The sequence below is a fragment of the Cinclus cinclus genome, chromosome Z (genome assembly GCF_963662255.1).
Source record: "Cinclus cinclus chromosome Z, bCinCin1.1, whole genome shotgun sequence".
Taxonomy (NCBI): domain Eukaryota; kingdom Metazoa; phylum Chordata; class Aves; order Passeriformes; family Cinclidae; genus Cinclus; species Cinclus cinclus.
In genome coordinates this window covers 82,865,183-82,888,701 of record NC_085084.1, presented here as the reverse complement: position 1 = coordinate 82,888,701, position 23,519 = coordinate 82,865,183, and the positions used below count along the sequence as shown (strand labels likewise).

Here is a 23,519-nt window from a genome sequence, read left to right as displayed (position 1 = left end):
AGGCACATGCAGGTCCTGCAGCAACGTGAAGAGCAGTGAGCAAAGCCAAACCCCCTTGCTGGGATTATTAATATTCATTAACTTTCTACGTGCAAACCACTTTGTCACTGTGGCTTTGCACTGCTCGCGTTTTGTGGTTTCTTGTTCATTTTAATACGACTTCTGGATTTTGCTGTGTTTAATCATCCGTAGCCATGCTTAGCAGCCCAGGGGAGATGGGGGCCCATCAGGGAGGGCAGGTGGGAGAGGCTTCAGAGCTTTGCTTTGGTGTTATTCATAGTGTTTTTGTAGAAAACATGGGCCTAGAAAAGGACAGCGGTGCTTGCCAAGGATCACACTGCGGGCTAGAGGCAGAAATGAGAATTAAATTCTACATTCCCTGCCCTGGGCCAATAGACTTCATATTGCTTCTGCACTTGCACCTGTGAAATACAAACTTCACACTTATCACTTCACCAGAAAAAGTATAACTACTTCCTGCCTACAATTGTTTTACTTGGAATGAGATTCAAATTGTAGGAGGAAGCAGCAAAATTTCAGTAGTTTTAAAATAGTGATAGGAGATGGGCCTGGAAAGTTGGATGTGGTTGCATGTTTTTATTTCTGGCTGAGCTCTGCACATATCTGTGGCCACAGAGGGAACTTGCTGGAGCCCTTTGCTCCATCACCAGGAGCAGGTTAGCTTGATGTCTGGAGGCTAGGACGACAGGAGAGGACATGTTTGGGAGTAGGACTCTGAGACAAAAAGCATATTGCATTTTCCCCAAAGCTTCTTCCTCAGCTTCTGGAAGAACTCTTTCCGAGAAGGAAAAAAATTCTGCTGAATGCCAGTACTTAGAGCATCCAAAACCTGTCACTGGGGAGAGGGCATTGAAAAGTAGATACTTGCAGCATTAGGAATGACACTTGTTTATCCTTAAACTCTAGCACTTATGTGCTTGCTGTCGAGGCTGCTGGCTTTTCACCATTCCTTTTGATGCATGTGCATTGCAGGAGCAGCACAGCCTTTGAGAGGAGCAAAACAGATGTGTTCCGAGTGAAAACCAATAACGTTGGACAAATAAAGAAAATAAGGTACCTGCACAAACCACAGCACCTTCTCTGTGTGGTGCTAATAGGATGACAGGCTGTAGATGTTTAAGCACTGCCATGTTTTATTCATTATTTCTTAACGTGCTCCCATCAAGGTGAAGTTAAGGGTTGGTAAAAGCTTGTTTACTGTCGAAGATTTGAACTGAAGTGTGAAATCACCTACAGTATCGCTTCTAAGTATCCATGCTCCCCACCAAGAATTGTATTTCTGTCAAATGCAATCATGGGGGAAGATGTTTAGAACAGGTTTTATGTCCCAATGGAGGTAAATGGGGTTTGCCATCCACTTTTGCTAACTTAGTGTAATGTAAATGATAATTTTTATGTTTAACCACTGTCTGACTGACTGATATAAAATTTAAAATTAGTAAGTAGTACAAAGAAAGCTGGGAAGAGGTGGTTAAAACAACGCAAGTGGAGAATACAGCAGGAGGGGTACTGGGTGGGAAGGGAGTCCCTTATGCTTCAGATATATGGTGCAAGGTGAATGAATGCATATGTTGAATGAAAGTGGAGGTGTAAGTATGTTTGTGAGCATCTCTTTGCAGAAAAAGATTCACAGATTCACCTGTGATCTCTGCCCACATGGAAGGTTGTTATTTTTAATATACCCTGTAAAAGCACATAAGTTCATTGAAACTCTTTGGATAGACAGCCATAAACAGGAATCATGTGTACAACTGCTCTAGCCTTGCCTAGTACATAATATTCCACAAAATTACAGTGCTAGTGGCCAGTCTCAAGCAGAACTCTAAGACAGGGCTGTTCTTCCTCTAGGATTGAGCATGACAACACCGGACTGAACGCGGGGTGGTTCCTCGACCGTGTGATCGTGACCGATATGAACAGACCTCACCTCCGCTTCTACTTCCCCTGCAACAACTGGCTGAGCAAGGAGGATGGGGATGGACTCTATGTCAGAGACCTCGTTGGCAGCCTGAATCCCATGGATGTGCCCAAAAGTAAGGGTTTTCAGAAAAAAAAAACAAAAACCTTGGCTTTCTGGTGCGTTGTAGGAAAGGACAGGGTTGCTTTAAAATAGCCTCATCACATAAAAAATAATTGTGTACTCTGAGCTAGTTTAAGTTTTCTTTATAGTCAGTGGAGAGAGATACAGGAAGATACAAAGTGTCTTCAGAGGGTAATTTCTTCTTCCAGTGTTAGATCTGATGTCTTAAGGTGGGATAAATCACCATAAACATAAATAAAATGTTTGGAGAGGCTCCACTCGTTCATCAGGTACTCAGGAATCTTTGATGACAACATTAAATTGGATTGAATGCCTACCTGCAGATGAGGGAAATCCTACCCTGGAAGATTTAGCTGTTACCTCTGTGTGCTACCAAAAGAAGCAGTGTGGTTGCAGTCCTGTCCATAAAGTTGTGTTTCCAGTCTCTGGTGATGTCCTGCAGGAAATTTCCATAAAGGAGCCAACGCTTTTGCTGTAACTCCATGCTGTTTTTGCTGTAACTCCATGCTGTTTTTGCTGTATGTGTGTATGAGCTGGTGGGCCTGCTTTTTCAGCATGGTTTTAAGCTAATGATGTTGAAACGAGGCCAGGACAGCTTGCACACCAGACATGTACTCTGAAATTGGTACCAGTGTGCCGGGCACGCGGTGATGTACGGTGCATGTAACGTGAGTGGGAAGGTGATGGAGATGTGAAAGAGGAGCCAGCAAACCAGCCTCAGGTGGGATGTCAGCACTCCATCTGTAAGTGCTAATGGGGAAGCAGAGTTGTGTTTTCCTGACAGACTCACCAGGGCACTGCTCCTTTCTGGGAGCTTAATTTTGGGCCTGGAAGTGAAGGCCACCAGCCACGGGTCTGGTGGGAAAGAGAGATGTGTGCTTTGGTTCTCAAAAGAGGAAACGTGTGCCTCTGCTAGGATTGAATCTTATTGAGAATAATTAGTAGACCTCTTGCAATAATGGTGCTTGTATTACCACTTAGGAGCAATTATTTGGCAAAACCAATTCCTTGCTGGACATAAGCAGTGTTATGAGCATTGATAGATGCTCTAGAAGGGCAAAGTATTGTTATTTTTATTGAGGTCATGTTAACAGTGAAAGAACACACTAAATTGACCCAGAATTGTTGAGCAATTTTGCACTATTGAGATACAACCTTCCAAAAGAGTGCTGATATGTTGAATATGTAAGCATTTAAGGATACTGCATGTCAGCTAGCATGCACAAATAATATTCATTGACAAGAAATGCATATTGGAGCACTTAAAAAATGCAGACATCCCCAGGGTGGCCGCCACAAGGGAATGAGATAATGTCTGGAGACGTTACCTGCCAAAAACCCACCCAGTTACTACTGGGGCTGTGTGTGCTGAAGTACCTTGCTGTTTTTTTAATCCAAATTGATTTGTGAAATGGAGAATCTAAGGACACTCGAGGGGCAAGAGAGCTCTGGAGAAGGTAGTGCATGAGTCAAAGCAATGTAGAATGAAGGAGAGGTTCCCTTGAGGAGGAAGTCAACCATTCAGTCTTAATAGATCTTTAAATGACACAACACCTTATCTGAATTTATTATTCCCCCTGCCTGGGAGAGATGATTCAAGGGAACGTGTGTGATTTCCTCCATCCTGTTCAACACCTGTCTCACAGCAGGAAAGGACTCGTGGGCTAAACCCTCAGCTGGTACCAGAGTGCAGTTCCAATGAGATTGCTGGGGCTGCTTTGTGTTTCACAAGCAGAACAGCCAGTCCCAAGCGCTCTCTCTTCTGGAGAAGTGGCTCTGGGATATGGATGAACTGCTCTCCATGTGCTTGGCCCGGCATAAATATGAGTAAGATTGTCTCCTGAGCGTGAAAGAAGAGATCCAGGCAGGCGTTTGTAGGAATGCATCAGCTCTCTCCACCTTCCCCAGGGATAAACCTCTTCTCCTGAGTGGAGCAGGCTGGGCTGTCCTGCATGAAGGCAGGAGCTGGGCTGGGGCCAGAGGCATGGGTGAAGGGTTGGACACCTTCCAGGTGGCAGGTCTGGATCTGTAAGAGGAGAGGGTTAGCTCAGCTATCTCAGGTTGCAGTTCCCCTTGAACCGTAATTAATGAAAGATAAACATCCCCAGACTGCTGTGGTGAACTGTCAGCTGCAAATGTAAATGTATCTGAATTAATTTGCCTCCCTCCGGATCCATAAAGGTCTGAAATGAAATTGTGATATGATTTTTGTTGTACATACAAGTCATTTGCCCTGAATTTGATAGGGTTTTAGGGTATTTTGTTTTTTCTTTCCAATGGATAAAATATAGATGTTTACTCTTTGAGTATTAATATTTTCTAGGTCCCTAGATAATGAAAAACTATGTAATTTTATGTAAGGAAAGATTAGTAATTCCTTTCTAAGTCTGTGTTCTCATTTTGCAGTTCAGTGCCATACTCTTCTCCTTTCTGTTTATGTCTCTTCAATCACATCTTCAATCCATTTATTTCTTCAGTTTTCCTTTATAAACTACTCAGACTCTGGTTTTTTTTGCCAAACTTAGCTTCATGCTTTGCTTTCATGCTTCATTTGCTGTCACAGTCAGGAATGTTTTTGGAGGTAATCAAACAAGTTTCCTCCAGGTTCGGTCTCTTGCAGCATCTTCAGCTTTTGATCTTCTCCTGGAGAACTTTCCTGTCTTTGACACGGGGATTTACCTTCCTCTTTTGAACTGGAGGTCACTGCTGGGATCTTCTCTGTGCTTTGTGTGGGAAGGATGTGGGCTTGAAAAAAAATAGGCTCTTTTTCTTTGTCATATTTTTACTTCATTGAAAAGATAGATGAAGCCTATTTGAACAGGGGCTATTGGTGCTTATACCAAAACTAACTAAACTGTGGGCAGACTCAGCCTCTTTTTCTTGGTGAGGAACACAGGCCAGACATAGAATTCCTGTAGAAAAGGGAAAAAACACCGAAAAAGACAAACAAACAAACAAAAAACCAACAAAAAAACCCCACACAAACAAAAAATAAGAAACCAAACCAACCAAACACACACACACACACACAAAAAAAAGTAATAATTTAAAAATGCAGAAAAGAATGTGTGGCAAAAAAAACCCAGTTGACATATAGTAGAAAAAATGGTCACACACACTCAAAACCCCAAAGTAGAATACTTTTCATGATCCAAACAGAACTACCATGGATCTCTTCCTTAGCTGTTGCAGAGACCTGAGTGATTGCATTCACTTTTCCAGATAAAATGCCTCCTGTCAGGTTTCCTGTGGAATGCCACGTGTTTCTCAAGGAGAACAGGTTACATCTTAAGTGCTCCCACTTGAATAACCCTCTATTCCCTGTATTCACATCCATGGCATCTTATGCCCACGGGCCTTTGACAGGGATAGTGTCACAGATTCTTATTTACCCAGCAGCTTCTATTGGCAGCCTGGATTAATTTACACTGCAGGTTTTAATTACAAGGGAGGGTTATTGTTCAGCTTTATGCTGCTTCATTTGAGTTTATGAAGCCTTAGGATTATATGGCCGTGGCTGGGCCTTCGTGCAAGGGGCAGGTTCCAAACTGGAGCCAGGTGCTGGTTTTCCTTTGAGTGCTGCTGGTCTGGGATCACTCTGAGGGTGTCTGATGTCCTGCCAAAGCAATGGGGGTGCATTCACAACAGCTTGCAGCTGCACTGGGAGAACTGCTGACCCAATGGAGGCTTAAAAGAACATGAAATTCAGGAGTTCATAGAATCACAGAATCCTTTATGTTGGAAAAACCTTCCAGGATAACAGAGTCCAACTGTTTCCCCAGCACTGTTCAGCCCACACTCACCCATGTCCCCAAGTGCCACATCCACCTGGCTTTAGAACCCCCTCAAGGGGGACTCCAGCACTACCCTGGACAGCTTGTTCCAGTAAATGAAGTTCCCAACCCATTGTTTGATACTTGCAGAGTGGTCAGGAATCATCTGTGCCACTCAGTGGACAGATCCTCATGTCCCCCACCCCATGGTGACTCTCATTTGCCTGGACCTTGCTGGCCTTTTCCTCATGGTCTTCAACTCTGCAGGTGGGACACCAAGGTTGTGTCTTTCTACATCCCTGTGTGTGATGAACACAGCTTTTTATCACCTGGCTGAAAAGCAGGGAGCCCTGAGAGTTCATGTGGGTTGCAGGGTTTTTCAAGACGTAATACCAAAACCTATCTGCAAGGCAAAGTTTTGTCCAGATTCATAAAAGATGCTGAAGTTTGGTCAGGTTAGGTGACATGTTGTTTATCCAACAATAAACATCTTTTCTCTGGGGTTTTCTTTTCCACAGGCAGTTAAGGCTACTCAGATGCTTGAGGTTAGTCTGGCCTCTGTGCAGCATAAACTACAGTGATGCTCAGAGCAAGAAAAATGCATATTGGCTGTTCTTGATTTCCCTTGAAACCTCTTGCTAATCAAACAATTCTCTGTACATGCTTTACTCTGAGAAAACAGAATCATTCATTTGCAACGGGGATGTTCACTCACTTGGTCCTTAAAATCATTCTCAAGAGCACAGTGAGCTGAAAATTAATTCTGTCTCCCATGCTATTTGATCTTATGCTAACCTGCCAAATTTTGGTCAAGTCTTTGCAACCTGCCTGTTGCAAATGTGGTTGAGAGGCAAGGTGTGGTTTTCATCTGGCTTTTTGGCCAGATGAAATTTCAGCACACTGGAATTATTTAGGATTGGACATGACAGGTTATAAATGTGCATGGGACAGCAACTCATGTCAAGCCCTTTCAAGGCTGCATATTCCCAGTAGGATAGAATTGCATGTGTGACACCAAACTGCAGAGCTACTTCAATCCCTACTATTTCTGGGTAAAATTTAATCTTATTTGGTCTGTTAATAATGGAAGTGAGAAGTACATTGGTGTGGCACACCTCAACCTTGAGGATGGAAGAGTTCCAACACAGTTTCATTGTGTTCATTTTTTCCATATTTAAATGTGTTGAAAATTGGTCAACTATTGCTATTCTTTATTATTATTGCTGTTACATTAAAAAAAATAATCACAAGAGGAGATCTTATAGCTGTTATTTATCTAGGTGTGGGTCTTTTTACAGTCAGACATGTCATTTCTGCTTTCCTGAAACAAGAACCAGTTTTGAAAGGGAAAGTTTTTGGTTGTGTCAATTCTGGACTGATTTGGGGCTGATACATGATGCACCTGAGAGTTTGCATGGGTGTGTCCTAAGGGCCATGGCTGTGAAGTCACCATGAGCAGCTGGGATTTGGATTCTAGTAAAGCCAGTGAGTGAGTGGTGAAATTTCCCTGAGTGCTTGTGCAGGCAGAGGGAGGTCTTGCCTTTAAAAATATTAGAAAAATTATTGTTATCAAAGCATTAACCTGCTCTAAGTATTCTCTAAGGCTTTTAGATCCACTATGACCTAAGATTCATGTGTGTGAGCTGTGATGTAAGCTTACTCTTTTCCCCTTTGAAGGATTCTTGGGTTAAGGCTTCACTGTTCATTGTCCAGAGTTTTAACGTTGGATCCTGGCTGATTTGAAGGCTTATGAGCACTGACCTGGCTGTGTTTTGAGGAAACATCTGGAGCAGCAGGTATTGGTGCACATGATTCACTTTGAGTCAGAAGCTAAATCCTTCCTTCCATCCTGGGATAGGCATGTCCTTAAGGGCTAGGCTGGATTGGCACTGAAGCTGTGGCCAGTATTTCCCAATCACCTACTGATGTTACCTCTGCTCAGGTAAGGAGCAGAGTTTGGGATTTGAGGCACCAGCTGATGATGTCCTGTCAGATTTGCAACCACATTTTATGAAAGGTTGGGCTTGAAGACCAGAATTGGTCCCTCGTGGATGAGTCCTCATCCCTCAAGGGATTTAAAAGTCGTTAAAGGCACTTGGGGATATTGGTCAGTGGTGGACTTAGCAGTGTTGGGGGAAGGGTTGGACTTGATGGTCTTGGAAGCCTTTTCACACCTAGGTGACCTTTGGATTCTCCTGGGTTTTGTTTCCAAATGTTGCCACACAATTTCACACATTTGGAAACTTTCATGATGGGAAAAATGAAAAAATGAAGATTATTTCTAAGGATGCAGAAGTTGAGGAAGAGGGAATGAAATATTAATACGTGTTACCTCCTCATCAAAATTCATCTTTATTTACTCTGAAAACTGGAAGAGTATAATCAGCACAGGAAAATGCAGATAAATATATTTATGAAATACATATGAGTTGTTTGCTTCTGAGTAATGGTGAGTAGCCTCTGTGTTCAGGATGAAGCCTTGCTGCATGGTGAAGCATTCAATAAACATGGTTTGTAGAAGGAGTAATATCTTTTATCACCCCATTTATAACACTAGGGGTAAAAAATTGTAGTGCTATCTGGCATACTGAGTATCTAGAAATGCCTTTTCTTTTTGATCAAAAAATACTTCCTTTGTTTTAGCAAGGACTTTGCTTTCCCTGCAAACTTTGCCCAACTGATTAGCATTGTGTCCCAAATGAGGCAGCTATGGACATTTTACTTGTCACACTTCTTTTTTTTCCTGTTGTTTTTTCTCTAAAGATGAGAAATAAAAGGAACGAGAAATGAAAATGTAGAAATAATAATAAACACTTGTGATTTGTAAAACACAAAAACTCCACAGAGCCCTGAAATGGGACAGAGAAAGGGATTTGTAATTCACATAGAGAGAAAATATTCTGGAGAGGCAAAAGTGTGTGGCTGCTACATAGATCTCTGTACTCAATACAAAACAGAGAGTACAGCATGTTTTTGAAGACGTGATACTTTTGACTAATTATATCTATATATGGAAATTAATTCAGCTTTTAATTTTGAAATGAAGCAACTTTAAAAAAAAATTCTGATCTATGCAAAGCAAGACTGAAGTACAGAGCTAACAATATGATTTTCAACAATACCATAAATTTATTTCACTCTTATTTCTGAGCAAAAGGTTTTAACCCAAGAGGATATTCTCAATGATTTCTTCAATTTTGATAAAAGCAGGTCTGGTGAAAGCACAAAACAGATACTTATTTTGTGAAATATTTGCCTTTCCCCCCCCCCCCCCCCCCTTTTTTTTAATGGGCTCCCACCCTGGGACTGAACTAATGAAAAATAATGATAAATCTTGGAGAATTAGATGAACAAGGATTTCTGCACTGCTGTCACAAGGTGGGTTGCCATGTGCTAAGCTCCATGCTTCTGCAACTAAACCACTATTGTCTCCTGAGCAAGGTCGTTTAAAGCTCACTTCAAAAAGTCATCATCACTTTGAAGTCGCAGTAGGAACATCAGTTTAGCATATCCTACAAGCAAAGCCTCCTGCATGTGGTAGATTGCCTCTCACAGGCCCTGCAGAGGGATGATCCAGGCTGAATCCTAATATATTAACTGTTTTGATGCACACTTTAGTTTCATGTTAGGGCTGCAGAAAATGGAGGTGAATCTCATGGTTTCTGGGCTCATTACAGGAGGGGCATGAGACAGTGACTGAGGGTGATGCAATATCTGACAGAGCAGCATAACCAGAGAGTCACAGAATAGCCCAAGGCCCCACAGACCCCCAAGGAACATCGAGTCCAAACCCTGGCCCTGCATAGGACAATCCCAAAAATCCCACCCTGTGCCTGAGAGAGGTGTCCAGATGCTCCTTGAATCCTTTCCTTTTCCCCTGTGTTGGGCCTCCTTGAGTGACACCAATAATATCTCTTAAAGAACCACACTTTTGGACTTTTAATCTTTTTGGTAAGATTAAAGAAGTGCTGAACCAGGGTCAAGCCAGCCTTGCATTTTTAGGGCTGTCTCTAGTGACAGATACCCCAAAGCCTTGCAAAGGCCCTTCAGCATTTCTCCCCTGTGTTTTGGCAGAGGTGCTCACAGCCAAAAGCCACAGAATCAGAGAATGCTTTGGGCTAGAAGGGGCTTTTAAAGGTCAGCTAGCCCAAGCTCCTGCAATGAGCCGTCACATCTGCAACCAGATAAAGTCACTCAGTGCTCAGTCCAAGGCAAAATTCCCTCTTCTCCAGCACCCCCATGCTCCAGGTGCGCTCATAATCTGCATTTCCAGTTTGAAGATGCTAAAGATGCTCTTCCCCACCCCTGAAGGCATGGCTCATTAATAAATATAGCTGTCAATTACCCTTGAAAGAGATTAATTATCTTTGAGTTCTAAACCAGCGCTTTGAATTCAATACTTCTCTAAACAGAAGGAGAAAGAAGTCTTCCTCATCTGTGTGCCATTGCTTTGTGCAAGAGCAGGACCCAATTTTGAGACAGAAATGGCTGCTGGTGAGCTCAGCAGAGCCCCTCTGTTTTTACACAGGCTGCTCTAGACTCCAGTTATGTTTTGCTGTGTGTAGCTGTCTTTGGGGTTCCTGCTACTGCGTCACAAAGAGGTTTAATGGATGGGCTGGGTGAGTTTTCCTTTCCACAGTGGCTCAGCTGATGGGTACACAAGACCAGCAAATCTCCAACCAGAAGGTCACCAGAAGCTAATCTAGGAAGAGGTTGTTTTATCCTGGTGGGATGAGCTCTCTGCCAGGACAAACAAGAACTAAATCCAAATGTTTGTTGTGTATCAAGTGTATTGGGAGGCCAGGTCCCAGCTTAGTGCCCTAGCCATAGGCTGTCTGACATTTTAAGGATGCTCTGACCCAGAACGCTGTCACTGAGGAGCATGCTGTCAGTAGTGGTATAAAGGAGCTTTGACTTTGACAAGTTGGTCCCTTCCATCAAGAAGTGGTTTTGTCAGGCAGTTCCTAGTGGGCTGGAATACCTGACTTGATCTGACAGGCAGGAACCAAGGCACATGGGTATTAAACCACTGGTATGAGCTCCTGCAAGTCTGTGGCAGACTCAGGCTGAAATTGTACCTTGTCTTCAGGTCCAGGCGCCTGCCTCTCCCTCTACCAACAATTATTTTCACACTAACCACAAAAGTATTCATTTTTCAGCAGCAATTCAGAGATGGCAGCAGTGCCTCTCCTCTCTCCACCCTCCCCTTCTCCCCAGCCTCTTCCCAAATCCACCTGCTCAATGCTGAGCAGCACAGGATGGATCTCAAATGCTGCTGCTCTCGGGAATGCTGTGAAAACAGAAGGATAATTGCTAAGAGTTGCCTTTTGAGAAGGATCCATCGCTGCCTACAGCTTGGTTCCTTGCTTTTAACCCCATGTGCTTTGCCTGTGAGGGCTGTGACATTTCCCAGATATTGGATGCTGCTGCCCTGCTCAGAGGTAGGTCAGGCACAGGGGAGGCAGGCACAGCTGGGAATTCACTGTGCCCCACAGGAGATGATAACCCCAGGTAATGAAGCACAGTCAACTTGTTTTTTCTGCCCAAATCTCACGATTCCTGTTGGAGGAAACTAACAGTCTGTGCACAAACACACTATCTAATGCCCCAAATGATAGTAGATACAGAATTTCTTCAGGCAGTTCCATCCTACAGTGCTTCGAGTGACCATGATATCATATTGCTAAATAAATGACATTAACAGATGAATATCGCATGGCTGGACAGTCAGCTGCAGTTTGCAGGTGGCAGGATTTGGCTGGGATATGTCTGCGCATTTTCCATGGCTAGAGGCAGGACAGAGGCTGCACGAGGAGTGTTGGGTCTGGATGAAAAGATTCTGGGCAGTGTATGGGGCTAATGCTGCACCCAGGATGGAGATGACTGTTCCAGGGGACAACCTGGAAGGGGAATACTGGGGGGTAGGAGAGCAGCAGCCCCATGCCCTTCATCTCTCAGGATGTGTTGGGAGTGCATCACATTCACAGGCAAAAAACCTCTTGGGTTTCAGCGGAGAGAACCTGACTCCAGCACACAGTGCAAAATTAACCTTTTCTCTTAGCTGTTGAGAGCTGAGGCTGAGTTAATCAGTAACAGACAGGCTGATTGACTGCCACTCCTCTGCTAAATTAATGCAGTGGGGTCACATCAGTGCTACCCCACTGTTCCCCAGAGATGGCATCCTGGCAATGTCTTCAAACGCAGACACACAACTGTAAAGAAAAAGAAGGTGCTGTAACCACACAGGGCACTTACACTTGTGCATTGCAATGTGAAAGTGGAAAGACAAGAGAAAATAGCTACTGCTCTTCCTACTGGTTTTTTGTTGGCTGTTCTGCTCTTGGCATCTTGCAGTACGTGCCTCTGAAGCTGCTAATTTTGCTCCTAGGAACGCTCCCCTCCCCGTGCCTGTGCTGCAGTGTGCCTGTGCACTGCTCGATGGAGGCACAGCTTTTACATTAGCATTTTGCATGTTCTCAGTGCTAGGAAAAGCATCCAGAAAAAAAAATTATATATCCAGGCAACATCATGATCTGTGTTTTACAGATGAAGTCAGAGGCATGTATTTGGATTAAAAAAAAAAAAAAAAAAAGGCCAAATGGGTATTTTTTTAAAAGATGCTTCTGCCATTAAAGAATAAGGAACAACATCTACCTATGATCAAAATGAAGAGTACTTGACTTATGGCAGATCTCTTCCTGGCTGCGGTGAGAGCTTTTTCTTGCATGCTTTTAGCAGCTGAATCCTCACTGTCTTTTTAAGAGGCAGCATCCCTTTCCATTTAAATTGCTCATCCACCATGTCACTCTGTAAGATGTGCTGATGTACAGAGCACAGAAGGACCCCTGAGCAGCATGAAGAGCTCCTCTCCTTGCTGCAGCTGAATGTCGAATTGCTTAGAGAGGGAGAAAGTACCGGCAAAAATTCAGCGTGGCTCGGGGTTTGCTTCCTGAAGATGGGGGAGTTTAAATTTTTCTGAAAGCAAACCCAAGGGTCAGGAGGTGGGGGCCAGGCTTGAGTGTCCAGTTTCAGAGTTGTTAAGATGGAAAAATTTAAAGAAAAGACCTGATGAACACAGGCTAGCCATTGTTTGTGAAGCAGGAATGTGCTCTAACCTAAGCCGAGGACCTCTAATGCTGTTGAAGCAGTTTTGCCTACAGACATACATCAGCACTGAAAAGGGCCGTGCTGGGACATGCCATACACCACAGCCTTGTTTATATTGTAAGGGGCAACATAAAACCCTCACAGCACAGTGTCCTGTGCCTGCCACCAGCCCGAAGTGATGGCCCACCCCTGGGCTCAGGAGTCAGCTCTGCCCCAGGGCTGACACTGACACTGTGTCTGCAGAGCCCTTGGGACCACTTGGTGGTCTGAGCAGGAGGTCAAAAGATGTCATTCAGGACCTCAGACTTGAAATACAGCCATGCTCAGAAACCCTTAAGGGTTTTTGATCTGGCAAATAGTTTCACCATCATTTTTCTTGCTGGCCAGATTGTGTTTCTGCAGTAACCATACAAGGTACCCTTCCTGCCCTGTGTTTGGTCAACTTGATCTTCATGTACTTGTTCTCTGCATGCCTTCCCTGATGCTCTGCATGCATTGAGACACTCTTCTGCCTTATACCTCACAGGCATAAAGCCTTTAAGCAACTGTAGCTTGTCAAGTTCTTCTGGCTCCCAAAAAGTGGAGTGGAAAATTAATCACTGACATAATATTAAATATCTTAGAGGAGGTGCAAGGAGCAAAGCTTCTTGAAAAATGTGGTCTGTAATTAAAGATTGCAAGGTACAATGGGTCAGGTTTAGTTAGAGCAGCTTAGTGGCCAAGTAGGAGATGTAAATTGCCATCCCCACACTTTGCTAAAGCAAATGAGCACTTTTGCTGTTGGTGTTTCCCTAGCAGATTGTAAGAGCTCTGTGAACTGAATCTAAAGAGTTAAAGAGAATCATTAAGACATTTTCTCACCTGTCTGATTCCAGCTCTGTTCTCCTCTTTCTTGTTATTTAGTATTTATTGCAGTTTTACAATTATTATTTAATTTGCCATAGCATGCTTTGTGATGAGGCACCAGGGATGTCAGCTCGAGTTTTAGCCTTTTCCCAGCACATTCACTAAACTGTGACAGGTGACTTTCCCTTCTGTTTGGGCTCTGCCCTTGTACTCCTCACCTGGGAGCTGGGAGCATCACTGTAATTCAGGGGATGGTCCAACAGCAACTCCTCATAGGTTTGCTTTCACGTATTCTTCCTCTGCGGGAGCACACGCACCAGGCCCTCTGCTGAGTTCTGGAATAACTTTTAATATGTACAGATTATGGTGGAGGAAATGGGGGATCTGTCCTGGCAGTGGCAACCCAGTGTTGGTGATGAATGAGAGAATCAATTTCTGTAGCTGGCTGGGAAGCCCAGGAAAGATTATACCCTAACTTGGCACTTTACAAAGGAAAAAAAAGTTGCAAACCAAGAATCCCTGTTAATGGTTAGACTTAATGATCTTAGAGGTCTTTTTCAGCCCTAATGATTTAATGATTCTGTGGTACAAGAAGTTCTATTTTTGCCAAGGATCTGTGTGTGAGGAGACTTGTGCATTTGAGCCTTTCACAAAAACAGCCCAGAATTTCTGAGCCCAGGACTCAGAAATACAGAAATACAGAAGTGGCATTTCAAAGAGCTCTGAGTATCAGCTACCCAGGGTTCAGTAACAGGAGCTCTGTTGAGGGCTTGTATGATATCCTGTGCTGCTCAGTAGCAGATTTTGCATTCATCTTCACCTGTTTTTGTCTTGCTCCCTGTCTCCAGCACTCAATTTTCACAGGAGATAAGGGACGAGGTGTCAGTCATTTGCTTGGAGGAGCAAAGTAGCCAGGTGACTTCACTGGTAGATTTTGAAAGTTGCTCATGTTTGGCTCAGACAAAGTCACTCTGAAGGTCATGGGAGCTTTTTCATTGGTTCCAGAAGACACTGAGCTCACTTTTGCTGTCCTTGGGAGCCAAGTGAATCTTACCCTGGGATGTCTGAAGAACTAGCTTCTCAAACTCACTGACAAGATGTGTGAAAAGTTCACGGTGAGCCTCACCCACAGGGTTTTGGTGCCATAGATGGTGTATCTTCACAGTACCACAGGTCCTGGGTTTACTCCTGTTTCTTCATTTAATAAAAAAATGGATGACTGGATTGCTTATTTTTTGTTGTTGTTTTTTTCTTTTTAGGAAAGATTGACCACCTTCACATTACTGTTTCATGCAGTGTGAATGACATTTCAGAGAATCAGAGAAGGTTTTGGGTCCATCCAGTTCTACTCCCTGCTGTGGGCAGGGACACTTTCTACTAGACCAGGTTGTTCAAAGCTCCATCCAACATGACCTTGGACATATCCACGACTGGTGTGTTGACAATGCTGAGCAACTTGTGCCAGTCCCTCACCACACACCCAGTAGAAAAATTTTATGTGCAGTCTAAATTTCTCCTTTTTCAGCTTACATCCATCATTCCTTGTTCTATTACTATGATACTATTTCCTCAAAATACTTGCTTAGTATAAGTTAAATTGTCAAAATTGCTCTTGTGCAGAAATGGGGTCAGGTCTGAGCTTGGGCAGACTCTGTAACTCAACGACATTTGGAAAAAGCAAAGCTGGTTCATAGGTCTGGGTTCATTTAATGCCTTAGTATCCACATCAAAATTTTCACTTTCTCTTCTATTTCACTCTTGAGTGTCAAGGCCAGGAACTGAGTGATTTGTCCTCTTGCCCTGGGCAGTGAATATGCAGTGTCAGAATCCTGCCTATGGATTTTATTCCTCTTGTGGAAGAGGGGGTCATTGTACCAAGAGCCACAGTTCAGACCATGCTTTCAAGACAGCATCAGCACAGCCTGGACTGGTCTGTATTGTTATGTTTTGCATCAAACCATTGAGTTATTAATGTATTGGGATTTCTGCCCCCCTCATTGCAGTCAACAAATACGTGGTCCGGGTTTTTACTGGTGAAGTCAGCGGCAGTGGAACAGATGCAGATGTCTTCATTAATATCTTCGGTGAGAAAGGAGACACAGGTATTCAAATGCAAATCATTTCCTAAAATATTTCCTCCTGCTCTGCAGGCCTGTGATCTCAACAACACACACACACAGACAGAGGCAATCTGGCAAATGCAGAATAATTTGGCCGAGTGAAAAGCACAACAAATGGTGGCGTTAGCTCTGGGGGCCCCCACATCCACAGCCCCTGAAGATGCATCTGCAATGCAGCAGTTGTGGCTGGGTGTGGGCATGGCTCAAGTTACCTGCCATTAAAAAAAAAAAAAAACAAACAAAAACCAGACTCTGGGAAAATGTAGCATAAACCACCAACAGAAAGCAGTGGAGTAAGTGACAACCCACTGAAGGGTCCAACACCAATGTGTATTTACAGGGAATGCAGTGAGAGCTGTGTCTCATTTTCTGGGTACCTGGATGGATAATGACATCCCTTCTCTGTGGCAAAGGTGGTGGCTGAGCCTGCTTGGCCATTTGTGAAAATAATTTAAGCAATTAAATATTATTTTAATTATATGTATTATTATATATTATTTATTATACACATACATACTATATATATATTTATAATACATATATTATATATATATAATTTAATTATATCATTTATATTGGTTGGGTTTGAATAGCTTTTTTACACACATATTGTAATTATTTTAAAGTTTTGATTGTGCTGCAACAGTGGCCTGGAAACTTTAATTTACTTTTTAAAAAAATAATTTAATAATATTAAAAGATGTGCCCAAACCAAACCCTCTGGGCCATGGACGGAAGTGGGTGGAGATTCCTGTTATGAGGGAGCAAATATTCTCTTGCTTCTACACTGCACCTATCCTGTCAAGTTCAAGAAATAATGATATGATGTCTGCCAAGTGTCCTTGGACAGATTATAAAACCTGCTGGATAGGGCTCATCCAGGATTAATCCTCCAGAGTTTTACGGGGGGATTCATCTGATCTCTCTGAAGACATCCCAAAGTGGGAGTCTGAGTATTAGCTGGGTGTCCAGGCATTCACTAATATCCACACAGAGAAATAACACCCCTAGAGAATGATTCATCCCCTCTAAGGTAAGAGGGATGAGTTGCCCACTGACCTCTGTCTCTGCACTGGTGCCTTGGGTGGATTTATGCCACTCACAGCATCACCCACACAGGCTGCAACTGGGGGCACAGCTTTAATACCTTTCATAAAGACAAACCCCTGTGAGATCAGGAAAAAGCCAACAGCCCTGACTGGGTCCTAATTTGAAAATAAATCCTTCCTCTTGGATACAGCAAAGAGTTCTGTGTCCTGAAATGTCAGAGTCTGCAGCTTGTGACCAAAGCCTTTCTTGAACAGTTTGGAGATTTAAAAACACAGTAAAAATAAAAGGGAAATGTGGTGATATGAAAAAAAAAAAAAAGAGCCATCTGGATATATATTTCTGAAAGCTCTGAGAGCTGTAAGTAACTGTGACATTAGAATGGAAATCCTGGTCTTTTGTGTGCTTGAGAAAAGGTACCTTTTTATTAGAATATAAAGTCCTCTGCCTTTGTCTTGAATCGTGGGTACAGAGAGCTAGTGAATATTTGATTCAGTCACTGGTGACATTCCTAAATATTCCTTCACTTACAAACATGTATGTTTCAGTATGTTTCCTTTCTTCCTTGGAGTTAAAATTTATTACTTATTTACTTGGTATTTTTTGTTTGGTTGGTTGGGATTTTTTTTTGTTTGTTTGTTTGTTTTTGCTTGTTTGTTGTTTTTGCTGTGGAGGTTTTGTTGTTTGGGGTTTTTTGTTTTGTTTGTTTGCTTGTTTTATTTCTATTTTTACTTTTTTCCCATTCAGGTGTGAGGAAACTGGACAATGACAAAGACAACTTTGAAAAAGGAGCAGAAGACAAGTTCACACTAGATGCTCCGAATCTGGGAAAATTAAGAAAAATTAATATTGGGCATAATAACAAGGGTGGCTCTGCTGGCTGGTTCCTTGCAAAGGTTAGTTATTTCTGAGACATTCAACATAAACATCTCATGGGTTCAAAATATCTCACCCTCTCAGTGCTCTGGTACCAAGAGATGTAAGAATAATTGCTAGAGATACAGGTTACTGAGAGGGACACCAGTAATTTCATTCTCTTGACTTAACTCATTACCATGACCATAAAAATACCAGAATCAAAGAGTTATCTGTTGCATCTGTTCACACTGAAAATTTGCAGACTCATAGCTTGCCTAAATTTAAATGATATATTATTGGCTCTGCAAAAGAGATATGCTTGCCACAAAGACCCTACCCTTCCACTTTCCTGCTCATTTTAATCTCCTGCTGTGGGGTAGGAAGGGTATTACAGCTTTTAGCGTAATGGTTGAAGGAATATTTTATAAAGGCGAAATCTATGAGTCTTCCCTTTGGTCTCATTTTCTTTCCTCTGCTGATGTAGTTCAACACAGCTGGCTTTAATCCACAAAAGACCTGACCCCATATTTGTAAATCCTCCATAACAGGATAGTTTGATGTAATACAAATGCAAATATTAGTACATGCTGCTCCACCACTACACAATGCAGGAAAAGTTATGATGTTGGCTGTCTGTGAAAAATGTGGAAGTGAAAAACAGAATAATTGTGCTCAATGTCATAAATAGGAGGGGGCAAAAAACACAGAACCTCATTCTCACATCACAGGTGTAATTTTTGATGAGGTTGGTGAGGCTGCTCAAGTTCCAAAACCTGGTGTAGTGACTACTTGCAGCCAACACACCAACCCTATATTCTGCCACAGGCATCCTAAACAAGGATGTTTTTGGTGAAGTAAAAGCTTTGCAGCTTTGACCTTGCAAATACAGATGGAAGGTTGGAGAACTGAGCTAAAATAGCTCAGCTGTTGTCTACTGGTTTTAGACGTTTTTCTGTAAATTGGTTCAATAACTGGACACCCTAGTGCTGTCACTCCAGGATGAACCTGTTCTCGTGTTTCTTGTGCTTTCAGAGTGGCTTGTACCCAGAGATGGTTTTCCACCTCTAAATGTAAGAATAAATCCACTAAAAGGAACCCAAGGAGGATCAGCTCGTAGAGAGGCATTGGAGTGCTGATATTTCTCCTTAACCTCATTTGTTTTAGTCTCTAACACTCCAGTTCTCTCATGCTGACAATCCCAGCCCTGGCAGATACTGCTGTCTGTTTCTGTGGAGGTACAACAGGACTCAGGAGTGCTGCAGGAAACAGCACAGTGCGGGATGAAGGACAGGAGGGGAAGCTCCGTTTCCCAAAGAATGGTTTCATAAATTTATTAGAAAGGACAGATTGCAGATTCGCCCTCATTGTTGAGAAAAGTGTCAAGGGCTTTCTATCCATAATGGTGATTTTTTTTCCCCTCGTCTGAGACACAGAGGTGTAAAGATTTTGATTTCTTCTCTTCTGACCAAAATCCTTCAGTACTCTTCTCTGCTGGTTTAAAATACTATAGTAACTCTATGGCAGGATTCAGGAATCCAGCAGAAGATATTGGTAGAAATACCTCAGCAGGAGGTGTAAAAAAAGCTAATCTAATATTAAAGGGGAATATTATTCCCCAGCTTCTTTCAGAAAAATATCACAGAATTCTAAACCAGTTTGGTTTGACAGGGACCACACCCTTGCCCTGGGCAGGGACAACTTCCACTATCCCGGACTGATCCAAGCCTCATCCAACCTGGCCTTGAATATTCCCAGAGATGGAGAAACCACAGCTGCTCTGGGCACCCTGTGCCAGGGCCTGCCCACCCTCCCAGCCAGCAATTCCCAATTCCCAATATCCCATCCATCCCTGCCCTCTGCCACTGGAAGCCATTGCCCGTGTCCTGTCCCTGCATGCCTTGTCCCCAGTCCCTGTCCAGCTCTCCTGGAGCCCCTTCAGGCCCTGCCAGGGGCTCTGAGCTCTCCCTGGAGCCTTCTCTTGTGCAGCTGAGCACCCCCAGCTCTGCCAGGCTGGCTCCAGAGCAGAGGGGCTCCAGCCCTGGAGCATCTCCGTGCCCTCCTCTGGACTGGCTCCACATCCTTGTGCTGTTGGAGCCCAGGGCTGGAGGCAGCTCTGCAGGTGGGGTCTCACCTGAGCACAGGGGCAGAGGGGCAGAATCCCCCCTGCCCTGCTGCCCACCTGGGGGATCAGCCCAGGGCAGGGGGGTTCAGGCTGGGGCAGGTCCAGCTTTCACCCACAGCACCCCCAGCTCCTTCTCCCAGGGCTGCTCTGTCCATTCTGTGTCCAGACTGTATTTGGATTGCCCCAACCCAGGTGCAGCACCTTGCACTTGGCCTTGCTAAACCTCATGATATTTGCACAGCTCCTCACTGTGGTCCAAGAGCCAAATCCTTCCAAATTAGCAACTACCTCCTGCCACAGGATTTTAATGGCTCCCTTTGCAATGGTTCCACCTTGGAGTAACTGACTGGGATCTAGTGATATTACTGTGTCACAAAAGCTCATCTGATGGTCTGGATTTGCCCTGAAATTCCTACACATTATTTTATAGCAAGGCTCTAAAGCAGAGAGAGAGAACACAGCCTGTTCCCAAAGCAGAACAAAGTGCTGTGGTTCAGCTGATGGAGAAGAGTAGCCAGCAAACAGGCTCTGGAGAGGAGGAAGACAGGCCAGCCAGCTGGTCTTGATAGCACAGACATCTGGTCTGATGCACTGCAAGAGATGCAGAATGGATTCACTGGATAAAAAAGAAAGAGAAGAAAAAAGCTGGGGTTTTACTCACTGATTGTCTGAAATTCTATCAGTAAGAATTAGGGAGTCGAGTGCGATCTGCTTGACTATTGAATATATTAAATAAAAAGTGAGAGCTTGTACATTAAGCTCCTGCTCTTCTGCCATCCTGTTGCGTAAAACTTTTGCTTTTCCCATGCCATTTTTCAGTGTGGTGTCCCTTTTCTCTCAGGTGATCATTGAGGACATTGGCAATAAGTGTGTGTACCAATTCCCGGTTGGGCGCTGGTTCGCTTTAGACGAGGATGACGGGAAAATACAGAGGGACATTCTTGTTGGGGGCACTGAAGCCACAGGTAAAGTCATGGGCTGAATTCCTGCTGGGAAATGGGATATTAAGGCTATTAGCCATGTTTTCTTTAGAAGATTGAATGCCTTATGCTCAGGGAGACTTGCAGTGAAGCACTGCTGGTGATAGGCTGTTTGTGTGAGGGTTCCTGAACTGCCAACACATTTCCCACCTTTGTGTGTCACCTGTGAAGCTGTACAGGACCTACATGCTGGTTTATCACTTGGTGCACCTGGATGAGGGTCTGATGGGCAGGGAATGAAAGATACAGCTTGTACCTTCAGCAAAATGTTCATCAGCTCTCAAACAAAGTGTTATTTCTAAAAGCTCAAAGTAGTGAATATTGCACTTCAGTTTCTGTCTTCTGTCAATTTCTCTGTCTAAACATTCTTTTACAAAACAAGAAACACTGTGCTGAGGCCTAAATCAGTCTTTTTTTTATTATCAAACATGGCTAAAGCAAAGACAACCAAAGTTTATGTCTCTGTTAAAAGAAACCTGGATGTAAAGTCCATAAAAGAACTTGTCATGAGGCAGAAGATTATTTGGATAGTGTTCTGCCTGTATTTATTTAACAGCATGAATGCAAACACTGTGATGATGCATGCTAGCAACTGTTCTCTACTTCCTTGTAAGGTCTTCAACATCTGCAGTCCCCCTACATGTGCATGAGGAGAGTGGTCTTGGTGCAGATCCCTGTCTGCAGGATGTGTGTTAGGAAAAATCAAGAGAAGAAAGCTGAAAGAAATGTAATTCAATCCCAAAAAGCTTCCTTTATCTCTTACCATTCATGACTGTATATTTTATTTTCCTGTTCTCCTGGAGTTTTGTTGAAGATATATCAACAGTAAAGCATGCTTGAGTACAATTTTAATGTAAATTTCAAAGGCAGGATTACTTATAATAGAGTGAGTTCTGATGTTTTTGCTTCAGCCCAAGTCCCTATTGAAATTTCAGTCTGATTTAATCAAAAAACTTGGTTAAGTCTCAGCTATTTTCTACATGCTCCTACAGTTGTGTATTTGATGTCATGAGACAGGTTTAAGATGTATTTTTCTGTGAGGTAAGGCTTGTAGGAAGAAGTGTTTTTATTCTTAGACCAACAGCTGGAGATAGAAGAAAACCCCAAGGAGAGTTTTATGTAAATAGGTTTCTTTTCAGAAATAATTTTCTTTCTTCCAGCTGGACTGATACCTCTTCCAAACCTTGCTTTGCTGAGATCTGTGGGCTCTTATGGTGATTGTGGAGGTCCTGATGGCTTCAGCAGCATTATAGGCTAGAAAACAGATAAACTCAAAGTTTTCCGAGTTTTGTGATATTACAGATTTTGCCACCGCCATTTAAAGCAACGCTTCTCCATCCTCTCAGGATTCTCTGAAATATTTGCTGCTTGGTATTTCTCAAAATCAAATTATTTAGTTGCCAATTCCATTTTTTCTTTTGCCTTTCTTCACCTAATCACCACAGAGTGAATAAAAAAAAGAAAATTTTTCTTTTTCCACTGGGCCATGGAACAGCGAGTTTGTCACCTCATGCCTGTTTCTCTTGGACAGTCTGAAGGTAGATGTGTATTCCTCAAAATTATGTTTGGGGCAAAAACAAATTGTGCTATGTGTAAGTCAGAAGCTAAAATAAACCAGTGGGAAATCAATAGAGTCTCCAACGTAAATCAAATCAAAGCCCTAACTCCCAGACTCTTTTCCTCCCGTCTTTTTTTTTTCCCTAACCAAACATCTGACTCCTCCAGGTATTGTGTACAATGTGGCTGTGGTGACGGGAGATATCAGAGGAGCTGGCACCAACTCCAAGATCCACGTAATTCTCCACGGCTCCAAAGGCTTAAAGAACAGTGGGAAGGTTTTCCTGGAAGGGGGTGAATTTGAGCGTGCCAGGACGGATCTCTTCAACGTGGAGATAGCTGCCCTGCTCAGCCCTCTCAGCAGAGTCACCATTGGGCATGATAATTGTGGCGTCAGCTCCGGCTGGTTTTGTGAGAAGGTGAGACTTAATCATCATAAACTCATGGAATCATTCAGGTTGGGAGAGACCTCTGAGGTCATGGATTTCTACCACTGGGCCAGCACTGCCAAGAGTTTTGTCTGCAGGAAGCTGTCAGGCCTGTTCCCCATTCATAACCTGACCTCCACACCTCGGTATGGTTTAAAGATAAATAAATAAATCTGCTTTTGTTTGGAAGGCAATGTCCCGAGTTTAACGAGTCAATATTATACATCATGCACGCAGGGGAGCAGCTGATTGCCTCAAAGGCACGTTAGATGCATAAGTCAATCACTTGCTAATTGGGTTGATTGCCCCTCTGCAGTCACAAAGATACAGATTATTGTTTGCTCAGCTCCAAAAGCACCTTCAGATGTTTGCCCAAGGGGCCAGACAGAAATGCAGCCTTGGATTGTGCTGAGCCTTTCAAAGTTATCATCTACGCTCAGACTTCCCTGGAGTTTCTAGATGCTGCCCTGGAGGTTCAGAAATAATAGTTTTTTAAAACCCCCAAAACCCAATGGAAAGTGGCTGACCACAGCTGTTACTGGGAGGCAGTTGAGAAATATGCAATGTTGCTACCAAACAACTTTTATTTCTTTGAGAAGAATTCCATGCAGCAGTGGGG

At 43.3% G+C, this 23,519-nt stretch overlaps 1 protein-coding gene across 1 annotated transcript in view; it reads left to right on the top strand.

Annotated features, from left to right (window-relative positions):
- LOXHD1 (lipoxygenase homology PLAT domains 1) overlaps positions 1 to 23,519 on the top strand; it is a 133,068-nt gene that overhangs the window by 10,254 nt on the left and 99,295 nt on the right. Inside the window, exons 3-8 of the mRNA XM_062513988.1 lie at positions 994 to 1,074; positions 1,870 to 2,054; positions 15,792 to 15,890; positions 17,703 to 17,851; positions 20,777 to 20,900; positions 22,641 to 22,891. Of these exons, the coding sequence (XP_062369972.1) occupies positions 994 to 1,074; positions 1,870 to 2,054; positions 15,792 to 15,890; positions 17,703 to 17,851; positions 20,777 to 20,900; positions 22,641 to 22,891 (889 nt within the window). The remainder of the gene's footprint in view (positions 1 to 993; positions 1,075 to 1,869; positions 2,055 to 15,791; positions 15,891 to 17,702; positions 17,852 to 20,776; positions 20,901 to 22,640; positions 22,892 to 23,519) is intronic.